The sequence below is a fragment of the Ictalurus furcatus genome, chromosome 14, assembly GCF_023375685.1.
Source record: "Ictalurus furcatus strain D&B chromosome 14, Billie_1.0, whole genome shotgun sequence".
In the NCBI taxonomy this organism is placed as follows: domain Eukaryota; kingdom Metazoa; phylum Chordata; class Actinopteri; order Siluriformes; family Ictaluridae; genus Ictalurus; species Ictalurus furcatus.
Genome location: NC_071268.1, coordinates 5920584 through 5935950, shown reverse-complemented (window position 1 = coordinate 5935950; position 15367 = coordinate 5920584). Strand labels below are relative to the sequence as shown.

General features: G+C 39.7%; 1 protein-coding gene across 4 annotated transcripts; it reads right to left on the bottom strand.

The window, feature by feature from the left end:
• Nucleotides 1-369: 369 nt before the first annotated feature.
• On the bottom strand, nucleotides 370-12245 carry LOC128618639 (dynein axonemal assembly factor 1-like). 4 transcript variants are annotated; one of them, XM_053642361.1, is made up of 13 exons: nucleotides 11982-12245; nucleotides 6904-6971; nucleotides 6700-6813; nucleotides 4173-5015; nucleotides 3886-3948; nucleotides 3521-3669; nucleotides 2574-2665; nucleotides 2278-2499; nucleotides 1970-2136; nucleotides 1725-1846; nucleotides 1297-1472; nucleotides 1085-1218; nucleotides 371-601 (listed from the first exon to the last, which is right to left on the bottom strand). In XM_053642361.1, exons 1-13 carry the CDS (start codon nucleotides 12142-12144, stop codon nucleotides 518-520), a joined length of 2397 nt encoding a protein of 798 aa, XP_053498336.1. In that variant the 5' UTR covers nucleotides 12145-12245; the 3' UTR covers nucleotides 371-517. The 4 variants fall into 4 exon arrangements, 3 of the variants coding, with proteins under 3 accessions (XP_053498338.1, XP_053498336.1, XP_053498337.1); XM_053642362.1 differs by having other exon boundaries at nucleotides 1097-1218; XR_008387766.1 differs by having other exon boundaries at nucleotides 504-601; nucleotides 868-1218.
• Nucleotides 12246-15367: the final 3122 nt, after the last annotated feature.

Here is a 15367-nt window from a genome sequence, read left to right as displayed (position 1 = left end):
CTTCGAGCAGTGTGTGAGCAGTTTGCTGTCCAATTGCCGCGGCAGAGCTCCGGGAGTCTCGGAGGATGCAGTTCTCAGGGAACTTTTATGATTTTGTTCCGGCCGCACCTTGGCATCTCCTCAGACCCCGCCCCCTATTGATCAGACCAATCAGGAGTCTCTGAAAGTGAGCGGTGACCACGCCCTGTATTCTGTGTGCTTGCTCCTGGCCTGCGCAGTCCGTGTACTGATTTGGTTTATTTAGGAGACGTCACAATGTCTCATATTTAAAATGACACATTCTAAACGCAGGTGAAAATGTATATGATTTAGAATTGTTTTATTAATTCATTTTGCGCTTCAGTCAGTAGATTCCTTTAAGCTGAAGATTGTGTTTTATTTTTTTTCAAACACAGTGTATTTCATGCGATTCATGGTGATTTGTCATAAGAGAATATTTACTTATTTTAATTTCTACACAAATACAATACAATATAATTAAATATCTCTCATTAAACACTTTATTGAATAAACATCATCAGTTCAGCTCCTCAATCAGGATTTGTTCCTTCGGCACTGTTTCCATGTCGACGGCATCCAGATCGTCCAGATCAGGGACATCCTGAGTAGAAGAAAACTAAATTATAAGCATGTGGACATGATTATGAAACAAACAAGTGATGCGTTGAGGTTCTTGCTGATGGAGATTAATGTTAAGGCAGAGCTACATGAGAAAGCGAACGGTTCGGATCGGATACCGGCCTGATAAAGGTTCTGATCTGACCCGCTTTAATGAATTTGAATTGTCTAATTGAAACCCGCGTTTTGGAAACGAAGTGCTAGTCTCTGTTATTCCACTAGGTGGCAAAACAGAGCAAAAAAACTCACAGGCATGAACTCAGCTACGGACAAAAACATGCTAATGATGTTGAACTGTTCGTTTAGCGAGCTAAAACATTCGACGTCCATTTTGGTTCCAGGTTCTAACAGTAGAAAATGTGGAAAGATTTTTGCCGCAATTTTAAAAGGAGTTTCTTTGGTGCATGAGTGTAATGCAGATGGAGTTTCAGATGAAACGGCTCTTCTCATTCCTCCCTGATGTTACTTTTATTGCGACCTGGATGTCCTCCTCCTCCTCCTCCTCCTCTTCCTCCTCCTCCTGCTCTTGCTCGGTCTGCTCGAGGTCTTCACCGGACACGTTCTGACCTTCTACAGTCTCGGACGTTCCTGAAACACTGACTGTAATATGATTAGAAACAAGAATGAAAAAGGATGTAAAAGGAAATACGTGAGGAATTTATTTGTAGCGGTGCATACCATTCTCCTCCTGCTGCTGCTGCTCTCGAGCTCGTCTTCGCTCCAGTGTGTTTTCTTCAAGGAGTCTCAAGGCATCCAGACTCTCCTCAATCTTCCTCCTTTCTCTTGTTTGCCATAAATCTCTTTCCTTACGTTCTCCTTCCATACCTCCCACGGCCCAAGCCTCTGCAAAGGCCCTGCGCAGATACGTAACGAAACTCATTTTTTTACACTTCATACGTTTACACGTTTCATACCAGCTTTTTTTAAACTACATCAATACTTGTGCTGTCTATATTTAAGGCTTTTATATTGAAGTTACATTTTAATAAAACACTCATTTAGAGTCACATTAGGATATGAGAGCAAGCAGAAAATAAATTCCTTGGTGATGTTTTCCTTATTTAATCACTATTAACACTTTATTTCACAACGCCATCAGTACTCACCTCTCCTTAGGAAACACGGGATGGTCGTCCAGGCACTGCAACTGCTTCAGACGAAGGATTAGCGACTTCCTGTAGTCAGGAATTTTCCTGACGACATCATTACCCATCAGGTTTAACACGCTCTGAAACATATAGGTGTAATTAATTCCAATTTAAGTCAGCATTCTTTAGCTTAGGTAATGTACGTGTACATGAGTGAGTGTGTGTGTATGTGTGTGTGTGTGTGTGTGTGTGTGTGTGTGTACCAGATTGGGCATCTTCTCCAGTACAGTGAGGATTTCTGGGTCATTGAGGCAGTTATTTGACAGGTCCAGAACTCTGATGGAGGGGCAGTGACACAGCTCCTGCAAATCGCTCACACTCTCCAGTAGATTATTTGAAATCTGGAACGTGGACAGCTCGCTCAGGCAGGCTGAAAAACAAGAGTAGGGTAAAAAAATTTTAAAAAATCAATTTCAAATAAAATGCTTATGTAGAGAATAGCAAGGTGCAGTTGGTTCTCAAGCTTGATTGGTCAGAAAGTGTGAGTTTGTGTGTGTGCATGTGCACTCACAGATGTTCTGGATGACCCTGATGTAATTGTTTGACACATTGAGTGTGTTGAGTTTGGTGAGCGGCTCCAGGTTCTCGAGTGTGTGGATGAGGTTCTGGTGGATGAAAAGACATCGCAATTCCGTCTGGTTCTGCAGGTTCTCAAGTTTCCGTATCGCATTGCCCTGGAGATAGAGACAGCGCAGGCCGGTGTACTCCTCCAGACCCTCGATTATGCTGATACCTGTCACACACCATGAGCACAGTTTAATTTCTGTGCACTACACAGCTGCAGGGCTGAGAAATAACTCTTCTCACCTTTATAGTGGAGAGGCAGCATGTCGTTTAAGCTGGGGGTCCGGTACAGCTTGTTCCGCTTGCAGATGTCCCTTAAAAATGCCTTACTGATCCTAAACAAAAAATAATAATAATTATCCGTTATAGAAACTATTTCAGCTGTGTTGATCAATGTGTATTAAGATATTTTAAATACTGTCATATATACATTAGTACATATATTTATTTTATTAACATAAATAGTTACAAAAAAAAGTGTAAATACAGGAGGTCATGTGACCTTCGCACTACACATCTGTAGGCATTTTAGTGTACTTTAAAATAAAGAAGTCGCTACTTTCTAGTTTATCGCTGAAAAAGTGTTGGGAAATTATCATTAAAATGGATTTAGCGTGTGTGTGTGTGGGGGGGGGTTAAAATTCTAATCAGTTTAAAAATAAAAAACAATACAATATTATGAAAATACAGGATTTTTGTCATTGCCATAGTTTTTATGTTTTTTGTGTGAAATATTACAATTCTCACAGATTATTAAAGATAACATTCTATAATATTTACACTTTTTTTGTTATTATACATTTTTATATTTTACATTATTATTTTTGTTTTTGTCTCTCTCTTGCATTCGTATTATGCATATAGTACTATTTTATTTTTTAAACTTAACACTGTAAAGTGCATTAGCTCATTTTATGAGTAATAAATGTGTTATATAAATAAAGTTTATGATTATGATTACTATTAGTAGTAGTATTATAGGATTAATTGTTACTCTAAAACTAAAACCTTTTTCAGAATTTTTCAATACAATATTTTTATTCTGTATAGAAAAATAAGAAGGGCAAGAGAACGTTTTTAACTAAATTTTGACAAATTTTTCTAACATAAAATGCGTAAATATTTAACTTGTTGTTACATTGCTTAATGCAAGACTATTCTCATGTATATTCATTTGATCAGCAAACAACCTGTGAGTCTCAGTTGGCAGGTCCTCCATGTGCTGCACACTCTCTTGCCGTGACTCCACCTGGTTGGTCAGGTCAGGCTTCTCCACCTCCAGTTGAGCGATGGTCTCCTCAGCCTTCTGGTGTTTCTCCTCAGCTTCAGGCAGGGAGACCTAAAAAAAAGTACAACAATTAAGGCTTATTGGATTTATTTACTTCTACACATGTTCAGATACTTTTAGAAATAGGTGCATTGCTCATGAGAATAGTCTAAAATGTATTGGGGGGAAAAGGAGAAAATGTCCCCAAAATGTGAGGAAACAAGTACATACACACACACACACACACACACAATACAATAGCATGGTTTCATGAGAACTATAGTTTACCTTCAGTAACTCCTCTGTGCGTATCAGCCTCTTCTTCATCTCATCATTCATCACCTGAAGCTCCTAAAACACACACGGGGCAAAAGATGTTCAAACTCGAGTGCTTAATGCTCACATCTGCAATGGGCCTGTTAATTAATAAAATCTGTTAATCTGTTAATTAATAAAATCTAACAACTTGAAAATACAATTTTAATTTTGGCTAAATGAAACTCAATGCAGCAGAAACATGAAAATGTCCTCGTATTTATAAAGGAGTTGCTTAATGCAAGACTTTTCTCACTTACATTCATTAGCTTGTCACACTCCCTGTGAATCTCAGTGAGCAGGTTCTCCATGACCTGCACTGTTCCACGCAGTGTCTCCACCTGGTCCTTCAGTTGAGACTTCTCCACCTCAACAACATGGAGCAGGTTCCCCATGTGCTGCACTGTTCCACGCAGTGTCTCCACCTGATCCTTCAGTTCAGACTTCTCCACCTCAACAGCATGGAGCAGGCTCCTCATCTCCTGGACTGTTCCATGCAGTGTCTCCACCTGGTCCTTCAGTTCAGACTTCTCCACCTCAACAACATGGAGCTGGCTCCCCATGTCCTGCACTGTTCCACGCAGTATCTCTACCTGGTCCTTCAGGTCAGACTTCTCCAACTCGACAGCATGGAGCTGGCTCCTCCTGTGCTGCACTATCCCACGCAGTGTCTCCACCTGGTCCTTCAGGTCAGACTTCTCCACCTCAACAGCATGGAGCAGGCTCCTCATGTCCTGCACTGTTCCACGCAGTATCTCCACCTGGTCCTTCAGTTCAGACTTCTCCACCTCGACAACATGGAGCTGGCTCCCCATGTCCTGCACTGTTCCATGCAGTATCTCCACCTGGTCCTTCAGGTCAGACTTCTCCACCTCAACAGCATGGAGAAGGTTCCCCATGACGTGCACTGTTCCACGCAGTATCTCCACCTGGTCCTTCAGTTCAGACTTCTCCACCTCAACAGTATGGAGCAGGCTCCCCATGTCCTGCACTGTTCCACACAGTGTCTCCACCTGGTCCTTCAGGCCAGACTTCTCCACCTCCAGCTGAGCAATGGTCTCCTCAGCCTTCCGGTGTTTCTCCTCAGCTTCAGCCAGGGAGACCTAAAAAAGTACAACAATTAAGGCTTATTGGCTTTATTTACTTCTACACACACTTTTAGATACTTTTATAGTTTGGAGGCAAAAAAATTTTTTCCCAAAATGTGACTGTACACACACACACACATACACACACACTCACTCACTCACTCACACACTCACTCACTCTCTCTCTCTCTCTCTCTCTCTCTCTCTCTCTCTCTCTCTCACTCACACACCTAAAACACAGCCATGGGGCAAAAGAGGTTAAGAATTGAGTACTTAATGTTCATATCTGCAAGTTGGCCCAATATCATTCTTATTATGCCATGATGATAACAGTAATACCTAGACCGGTACATTTCCCGAAGAAAATGTGAGTGGTGCTTGTTGTGGCGAAACCGGGACAGGGCGCCAATACTTTCGAGAACCGCCCGCATAGGGCACCAACACTTTCGAGAGCCGGTCAGACAGACCGTCAATACTGCTTAGAGCCGGCCGTGTAGGGCAGCAATACTTTTTAGAGGCGACGTGTATGGCACTGACACTTTTAGAGCCGACCGTGTAGGGCGCCAATACTTTCACGAGCCGGTCAGACGGGGCACCTATACTGTTTAGAGCCAGCCATGTAGGGCGGCAATACTTATTAGATCCGCCCTTGCGGGGTGCCAATACTTTTTAGTGCAGGACAAAACGGGCGCAAGTACTTTTAGAGTCGGCCCTGTAGTGCAGCAATACTTTTTAGAGCCGACCGTGTTGGGCACCAATACTTTTGAGACCTGGCCAGATAGGCCGCCAACACGTCTGAGAGCCAGACAGATCGGGGCGCCAATACATTTTAGACCCAAACATGTACGGAGGCAATACTTTTAGAGCTGGCTGTGCAGGGTGCCAATACTTTTGAGAGCCGGACAGATATGGCGCCAATACTTTTTAGAGCCGGACGTGTACGGGGGCAATACGTTTAGAGCCGGCCGTGTAAGGCACCAATAACTTCGCAACTCAATGCAAGTCTATGGGAAATTTTCAGACTTTGAGCTTCTGTAGTGGGAATTCTGGAATCCAGAAGAAGAATAATTATACAAAATAATAATAATAATAATAATAATAATAATAAGTATGCAAGAGAACAATAGTAGTGCTTTAAAGCACCACTAATAATAATAATTATTATTATTATAATAATAATATTAAGTATGCAAGAGAACAATAGTAGTGCTTTTCAAGCACCACTAATAAACCTGATAATAAATAATAAACCTTGTGATATAATACGTTACATAACTATTATCCCATATAGGTTCATTGCTGAGCTCGTGATAGAGCTAATGATAATGATAATAATGATAATGAGTCTATATTGATCACATATGCATTACAGCACAGTGAAATTCTTTCCTTCACATACCCCAGCATGTTGGGAAGTTGGGGTCAGAGTGCAGGGTCAGTCATGATACAGCACCCCCGGAGCAGAGAGGGTTAAGGGACTTGCTCAAGGGCCCAACAGTGGCAGCTTAGCAGTGCTGGGGCTTGAACCCCCGACTTTCCTATCAGTAACCCAGAGCCATCTACTCTCACCAGCGACACTACTCAAACTCATTGCATCAAACTCCAGTGTGCAGATATTTCCTATTCTCAATCATTCCTATCAAATGGTGCTCATGTTATTTTAAAAAGTACTTTTTAATCAGAGGATTATCTCACGTACCTTGCTTTCCATGTCATCCCTGCGTGCCTCACAGAGCAGTTCCTCCAGCTCCCTCACTCTCTCCTCCAGCTGGAGTACAAACTTCATTTCTTCCTCCTTCATAACTGCCAAACCCTTTAATCCAGATATTTAACATGTTCATATAATGGTAACCTGGATTTTTGGATTTTCCCACAACTAAAGTTAGGATCAGAATAAACTTACCTCCTGGTTCTGAGGAACCTCTGTGGGGTGGAGCAGAGCCGGTTCCGTGGCCTGGTCGCACACTGGGTCTAAACAAAATAATAAAAAGCCATCATGGAGCATCTATTATTTATGTTTTCAATTCCAGACCAGCAGTATTTTCCACTTCTGATCCTGGTGAAGATCTACAGCACAAGTATTCCCACTTTCACACTGGCCTCCGGAATAAATACACTTTACTGATGTTCAGTAGGTCCATGTCTAATGTGGGCTAAGGCTAAGTACACACTGACAGATTTTATTACACATTCATGAAGGCAAAGTAGGATTAAAGCCTGTTAGCCTGGGGGCGCTGCTGAGCTGCCGATGGAGTAAGACACGAAGTTGGAGGCTCCTGCTGATTTCGATTCAAATTATAATTAACTTGCGCTTTTCGGTCATACAATAGACTTCGCCGCCCTCAGGCTGGAGTTGCTGAGGAAGGACATTGCTGATATTTTTAAAAAGGAACTCCAGGAGACTCTCAGGGATGCGTTGTCAACTATCAAGCTTGACCTGCAAGCCGTGAAAATACAGCTAGTCAGTGATAAAGTTCTACCGATGCAACCTTATCGACACTGAAAGGTACTGTTGGGGAAATGGAGCATGATCTCTTCGGTTGCACTTATGCCATTGCTCAGATGAAGACTACTATCGAGTCTCTCACGGCGAACGTAACCAAGTTAGAGAATAAATGTGAGGACTTGGAGTCTAGGTCACAGCGCAATAACATTACGATAGTGGGAGTTCCAGAGGGCCCTGACACATGTACAACTGCTGCTGTAGCGGTCTTGCTGAAGGAGGCGTTTGGTCTGGAGAAGGAGCCGGTTTTGGACCGGTCCCACCCGACCCTTCAGCCTAAGCCCAAGCCTGGTGAACAACCACGAGCTATTGTGTGCAGATTCCACTATCACAGTGACTGTGTTGACATTTTACGCCGTGCGAGAGAGCTCCAGCGGATTAAAGCGAGGGATTTGACCATTTCAGTCTTCCTGGACCACACAGCCAAGATAGCCCGGACTCGGACCGCATTTAACGAGGTTAGGCATTAAATTCGTGGCATTGATGGCATTTGCTATGGAATACTGCACCCGGCTCGGCTTCGCATCACATATAACAGTGTTCAGAAGGACTTCATTTCAGCGGAGGAAGCAGGGGACTATGTTAAATTCTTGACATCCGAGTGAGACGCATCACCTATGACAGCGGTGTCTTTTTCGCTCTCCTTAAATCTACCTATGTAATAATGTGGTTCTCTGTTTTGATGCTCTGACTAGGTTAGAGTTTCTGTTCAAATTAAAAAAAAATTCTGTTCAAAGACTTCTTCTTTTTTGGTAATATTTTTTTATTAGTTCAGCTTACTCTCCAAGTTGTTTTCACATTGTGGACAACTTTTGGTTACTGTGGGAAACACTGCTGTCTCCTTTGTTCTTTCGTTATATGGAGACTTTGTGTGTGTTTAGGGGTTTGTTGGGGGGAGGGGGTCCCACTTCGGCTCTAATTGGCTATCTGTATCCCTATGGTTTACTTTATTTAAATGGTTAATAGTAATATTGATCCCAGCACAGCTGGGACAGGCACACCTCTAAGATTTATTAGTTGGAATGTCAGAGGTTTTGGTAATCCTGTCAAGAGATCTAAGGTTTTTACACTTTTGAAACGTTTAAACTCTGCTAAAGTATTTTTACAGGAGACTCACCAACGTATTAAAGATTATCACAGGTTACACTGCCCTTGGGTGAGTCAAGACTTCCACTCGAACTTTAATTTGAAGGCAAGAGGGGTCGCTATTTTAATTGGCAAAAAGTCACAGTTTTCGTCCACTAACATTATTGCTGATGTGAATGGTAGATATATTATAGTTTCTGGTACCCTAATGCAAAGACAAGTTTTGTTGGTAAATGTATATGCTCCAAACATTGATGATGTGGAATTTGCTAATAGATTGTTGAGCAACCTCCCCTTTTTAAATACTCACCTGTTGATTTTCGGAGGGGATTTAAACTGTGTTTTTGACACAAACTTGGATTGATCGAATCCCCGTACTCTGAATCAATCTATTATGTCTAAAACATTTTCCGATTTTATGTGTCAGAACGGTCTCGTTGATCCCTGGAGATCCCGTAACGCTTCTCTTAAAAAGTTTTCTTTCTTCTCCCAGGTGCATCATTCCTATTCGAAGATTGATTATTTTTTTATAGACAGTACTCTTAATTCTTGTGTAGTTTCTTCTGATTGTTTGGGTATTGTAATTTCTGACCATGCGCCTCTACAATTAGCTATTCAACTTTCTATTTATAAACGTAGCCCACCACCTTGGAGATTTAACTCTCTTCTTTTGGCAGACAGTGAATTCTGTGAGTTCATTTCAACTTCTATCGATGACTTTCTTTTCTTCAATCAGAATGACTCTACCTCTTATTCATTGTTATGGGAGACACTTAAATTCTATATCAGAGGACAGATTATTTCTTACTCCGCTCTCTTTAATAAAAGGTGCACTGCTAGGCTTAATGAACTCACATCTGCAATCAGTAACCTCGATCAAAGATATGCATGGAACCCTTCTCCAGAACTTCTTAAACAAACTTACAGGCAGAATTTAATCTTATTTTGACTAAAGAGGCATATCTAGTATTAAAAACACATAATATTGTCACTACAGGTCCCATGGAAATTAATGCTACTTTTAAATCATTTTACTCTTCACTTTATAAATCTGAATTTCCTGCAGACAATACTCAATTGAATGCATTTCTTCAAAACCTTTGTAACCCTGTTATTGATTCTAATACTGCCAAGCAACAGGACTCTCTCTTGAAGAAATTTTAAATTCAGTTAAAACTATGCAATCTAACAAAGCCCCTGGCCCAGACAGGTTTCCAATTGAATTTTTTAAATGTTTATTGGAAAATTAGCATCATTGCTTTTATCTGTGTTCAACGAATCCTTGGAATGTGGGTCTTTGCCTCCAACTCTGACACAACCCACTATAGCTCTCCTTCTTAAGGAGGGTAAGGATCCATCCTCCTGTGGTTCTTATAGACCGCTGTCTCTGCTTAATGCAGATGTAAAGGTGTTGGCAAAAGTAATTGCATCTCGTTTAGAGAATGTTCTCCCTTACATTATATCTGAAGAGCAAAAACGGTTTTATAAAGGGACGTCAGTTGTTTTTCAATACCTGTACACTCTTTAATATAATTTATTCAAAGCATTTGGCTGAGCTTCCTGAGATTGTAATTTCTTTAGATGCTGAAAAAGCATTTGACAGGGTTGAATGGGAGTATTTGTTTGCAGTTTTGAGGAAATTCAGATTCGGGGATAAATTTATTTCTTGGATTCGCCTCCTTTACTCATCCCCTAAAGCCAGGGATCGTACGAACGATATTTATTCTGATTATTTTTTGAGGGTGTCTCCAAGGCTGTCTTTTATCCCCTCTGCTTTTTGCTGTCACTATCGAGCCTCTGACTGTCATATTAAGATCTTCCCACTTGTTTAAAGGAATAGTCCAATACGGTGTCAAATACAAATTCTCGCTATATGCTGATGATTTGTAATTGTACGTAACCGATCCTATTGCCTCTATGCCTGCTGTCTAAGGTGTTCTGGAAACCTTCAGTTTTGTCTCGGGTTATAGGTTAAATTTGGAGAAAAGTGACTGTTTTCCTGTCAATACTGCAGCATTTTCTCTCCAACAGTCAGATCCACCTTTTCGATTTAGTCAGTCAGGGTTTAAATACCTAGATATGAATGTGACACGTTCTTTATCTAATCTTGTATCAGCTAATTTCACTCCCCTTATCTCAAAGGTTAAATCCAACATTCAAATTTGGGGTAACCTCCCCCTTTCTCTAATTGGCAGGATCAATGTTGTTAAAATGAATATATTACCAAAGTTTCTTTTCTTATTTCAGCAAGTTCCTCTTTTTCTGCCAAAACAATTCTTCGATTCATTGGATAAAATAATTAGTTCTTTTATTTGGGGTGGGAAGCCACCAAGGGTTCATAAATCTTTAGTGCAGATATGTAGACTTAGTGGAGGACTTGCATTAACACAATTTTCAATTCTATTACTGGGCTGCGTACATCCATAAACTTTGCTACTGGGTTAAATCTTCTGGATCTTCTTGGTGTAAATTGGAACTATCATCTTGTAGGGAATCCTCTATACCTGCTTTACTTTATTCCTCTCTACCTACAAAACTCTCTCTATATACTGATAATCAAGTTGTCCTTAACACACTTAAGATTTGGTATCAATTTTGACGGCACTTTAAGTTTGTAGGTGCATCCTCTTTGGGTCCTTTAAGCAACAACCACTTATTTCCTCCATCGTGTATGGACTCTACATTTTCAGTGTGGTATGACAAGGGCATTAAACAATTAAAAAATCTGTATGCCGATGGTGTCTTTGATAGCTTTGCCAATCTGTCATCTACTTATGACCTCCCTGTGACTTATATGTTTCGTTATTTTCAAACAGTGGCTAAAGGACGAGATAGTTTTTTTTGAAACTCAAAGTGTACAATGAGGGGTAGTACTGACAAGTTTATATACATATATATATATATATATATATGACAACCCTTTATTTAATATTTTATGGAGTCACAGACATTGTAACTGTATGGAGTTACAGACCCTCGTGAATTTTTGTGCCTGTTGTTGGATTTTACAATATATACTTAGCCAGATATAGATATTAGTTAGCCATGATGACTAACTAATATCATCATGGCTAACTAAGCCGTGATGGGGGGGTTAGTTGATTGTACTCTTTAATTTAGTTTTTCTCTTTTCTAATTTAGTTTTTCTCTTTTCTACACTGTGTATGTATTTATGTGTGTATATGTAAGTATATCAAAAAATGAGAATGGTATTGTTTCTATGTGACAGGAAGTATGTTTTCTTTCTCAATAAAAATATTTTTTGGGGAAAAAAAAGTCTGTTAGCCTGTTGTTGTTGTTGTTGTTGTTGTTGTTGTTGTTTTTAAAGGAATTTAAAATAATTAAACTGAGCACTTCATGGTTACAGCAGCACGACTGAGAAATAGTTGTACCTTCAGTTGTGACCTCGGGGTCCGATGTTGTTTTCATTCCATCGCCTCGTTTCACATAATCGTAAATGTCGGCTGCGGTGGCTGCAGCTCCGGCCGTGTACAGCAGGGGGCGCAGCGGAAGTTCCTCTCCACCAGCGCCAAGTGCACTCGGAAACTTATTCATTTTTCTCTCTTGATAAGAGCAACTACAATAATCACCTTAATCGCACAAAGTTCAGTGAGTATCTGAAAGCACCGTGTTCTTTTCTCTCTCGTATAAACCGAGTTCTTCTGTGACGTCACCGAACAAAGACACGTCAGATTAAAGGATCATGGCATGTTGCTTAGCAACACTTTTTCCAACAATCTGGAACTCCGGAGCGTTCCAAATTTCTTTCAGCAGTATAATATGTATTATATGTATAATATATATATATATATATATATATATATATATATATATATAATATGTATGTTACATTATATTATTATATACAGTATATTGTCCTAAATGAATGATTGTTATGAGAATTAATAAAAAGAATCCCTGAGGAGTTTAGGGCTGTTTTTGGCATTTTCATCCGCTCAGTTTAGGAGCCTGTACGCTTTGGGCATAAATCAACTGCTCTGCTTGACTGGAAATATATTTTATTGTATATAAATAACGACTATAATGTGCACACAAATACATTTCTAAGCTTCTGGGTTACACTTTTCATAATATTCATACACAAAGTGATTGCAAGCTGCATGAAGCTAAAATGAAGTGACTCATAACTTTATTATAATATTTATCCCACACAAAGGTTTACATTCACTTTAAATCATTTAAGATTAAAAACAAAATGAATTTCAGTGGTGAATGAATTGTAGCTGGTATCGTCTGTTATTGTGTTAAGTGACAGTTGATTCATTTAATATTATTTGCTCTGTTATTTTTAAATATTTTTTGACTAATGTCACAGTAAGTTCATCCATTTATCCATTAATTTGCACATTTATAATCGGAAGAGGAAACATTTGTTTGACATGATCTTGATTAACTAAATGTATTAATCAATAAATATATATAATATATAACTGATCTATGTATCTGTTGATTTTTCACAGCTCTTAAGGCAAGACACTACAAGTGAATAGTGAATAATTATTTAAAACAATCCTAATTAATCATGTACAGATGATTACTGATATAGGGAATGATGTAGTGTGTAGGGAAGCAAGGGGCTCCATATGGGTTAAATGTGGGTTAATGTGGAACAGCAGCAGGGAGATATGGAGGCTCCTGCATGGGCTGGATGCATTTAACCGTGTTTTTCAATTACTTTATTAACTATAGCTAAAAAAAAATTAAAATATTACAGAGTTAAAGAGCAAAATTGGGCATCCTCTGTGTGTGTGTGTGTGTGTGTGTGTGTGTGTGTGTGTGTGTGTGTGTGTGTGTGTGTGTTCAAAAGTTTACACACGCTTGATTCTTAATACCGTGTGTCGTTACCTGGATGATCAACAACTGTTTGTATGTTTATGTTAAACTGCTCACTGTTCTTCAGAAAAATCCTCCAGGTGCTGCACATTCTTTGCTTTTCCAGCATCTTCTGCATATTTGAGCCCTTTCCAACAGTGGCTATATGATGTTGAGATCCATCTTTTCACACTGAAGACAAGTGAGGGACTCGTACACAACTAATACAAAAGGTGCAGACATTCACTGATGCTCAAGAAGGCAATACAATACATTAAGAGCCAGGGGGTGTGAACTTTTGAACAGGATGATCGGTGTAAATTGTTCTTTTGTTCTCTGGGAGACATGCAAGTATCTTATTTAGCTTCTGAAGGGCAGCACTAAATTTAAAAATAAGATCTGTAAACAAACTAAACAATTAAATGTGATACAGCTGTTATGTGAAATAGCTTATTCATGGAGGTACTAAATAAAAAACATGGGATTTTTATGATCAGTCTTATTTTGTATTAAGATTTTGCAGATTCTGCAAGGGGTATGTAAACTTCCGACCGCAACTGTATACCCACCCAGCTACCAAACACGCACACACACACACAAATTCAAAAAAGTCTTCTCTTGCGCCCACACTCTCAATCTGATGCAAGCTGGAGCCACCTCTTCATGGTCCCCTCGACCTCCATCTAAGCAGCATTAGCCATGAAGAGGATTCTGTGAACTGCAGCTTCGGAATAAAGCAATACATATTGTAAGGTCATTATGAATCTTAAGCATTAATTAGGCTTATACCATGGTCAGTGTGAAAACTGAATTCTGATTGGCTGGAAAGTGTGCATTATAACTGTTTATTGCACACGTAGTTCCAGTCAGTTTGATCACCATTATAATTTCTAAATCAATGCACACCCTACATACACACGCACACTCGAGCATACAGAGACATTCATGCACACACAGTCATACGCACAAACACTTCTTGCCAGCGCTGTCTGCAACTTTAACAATAAAAATAACTTTGCTACTGAAAAGCTACATTATATTTCTCATCAACGAGGTGGTAACATCACTGTTTTTGAAGTAATTCAACTCTCAGTTTTACTACACTACTGCTGCGCAACACTGACTACTGAGAGTCACACATGACATAGGTAATTCATACACACTTAATCTCTCTGATAGATATTTGTCAGTTCATTCAAATAAATGTAATCTTATCACACTATTTTATCTCTGTGTCTGATTTATATAATCGGGCAAAATTCCAGATCTAACGACCTAACTAATGGAAATTAACGGTCATTTTAAACTTCTAATCAAAGTTTGTGCTTCTAAAATCAATGACAGCTTCAACGTTATTAATTGTGGTGGTATAACGTTGACTATGACCATGGTATAAGCGGGGTAATCCGTGGCTAGGTGTGCATTAAACGATTTGAATGAGTGGTTCTTTGCCTCCACATTATGCATTAAAATTGTATAATGCACACCTTGCTGTGGGCTACCCCTTACATATAATCTGAGAGAGACAGCTAATTCTGTATGTAAACAGATATACGTAACAATCACGACCTCTCCGAGTTGGAGAGTTGCCAGTGAAGTCTTTCTATTGACCCCTCCAGTTGAGGTTCTTTGCCAGGGAGTTAGCAATCACCCTGTTCAATATGCGTCAGGTGCAGTCGCACACATCCGCCCCGTCAATCAGCGCCAACCAGTTCACCTGAAACAGATTTTTTTTAAAACAATAATTTAAAATAATATAAAGATAATTTAATAATAAGCATGTATTGCCTTGTCAACTGTGTCAGTGCTTCTCACTACTCCTACAGTTACCCTGCCCTGTGTGTTTTCCATGTTTTCCTCCTCTACCAAAGATTAGGTCATACCTGTTCCCTCATATTAAAGTGGTGTTGAATGTTGTGCTTCGAGTACGAGTGTGTCATTTTGA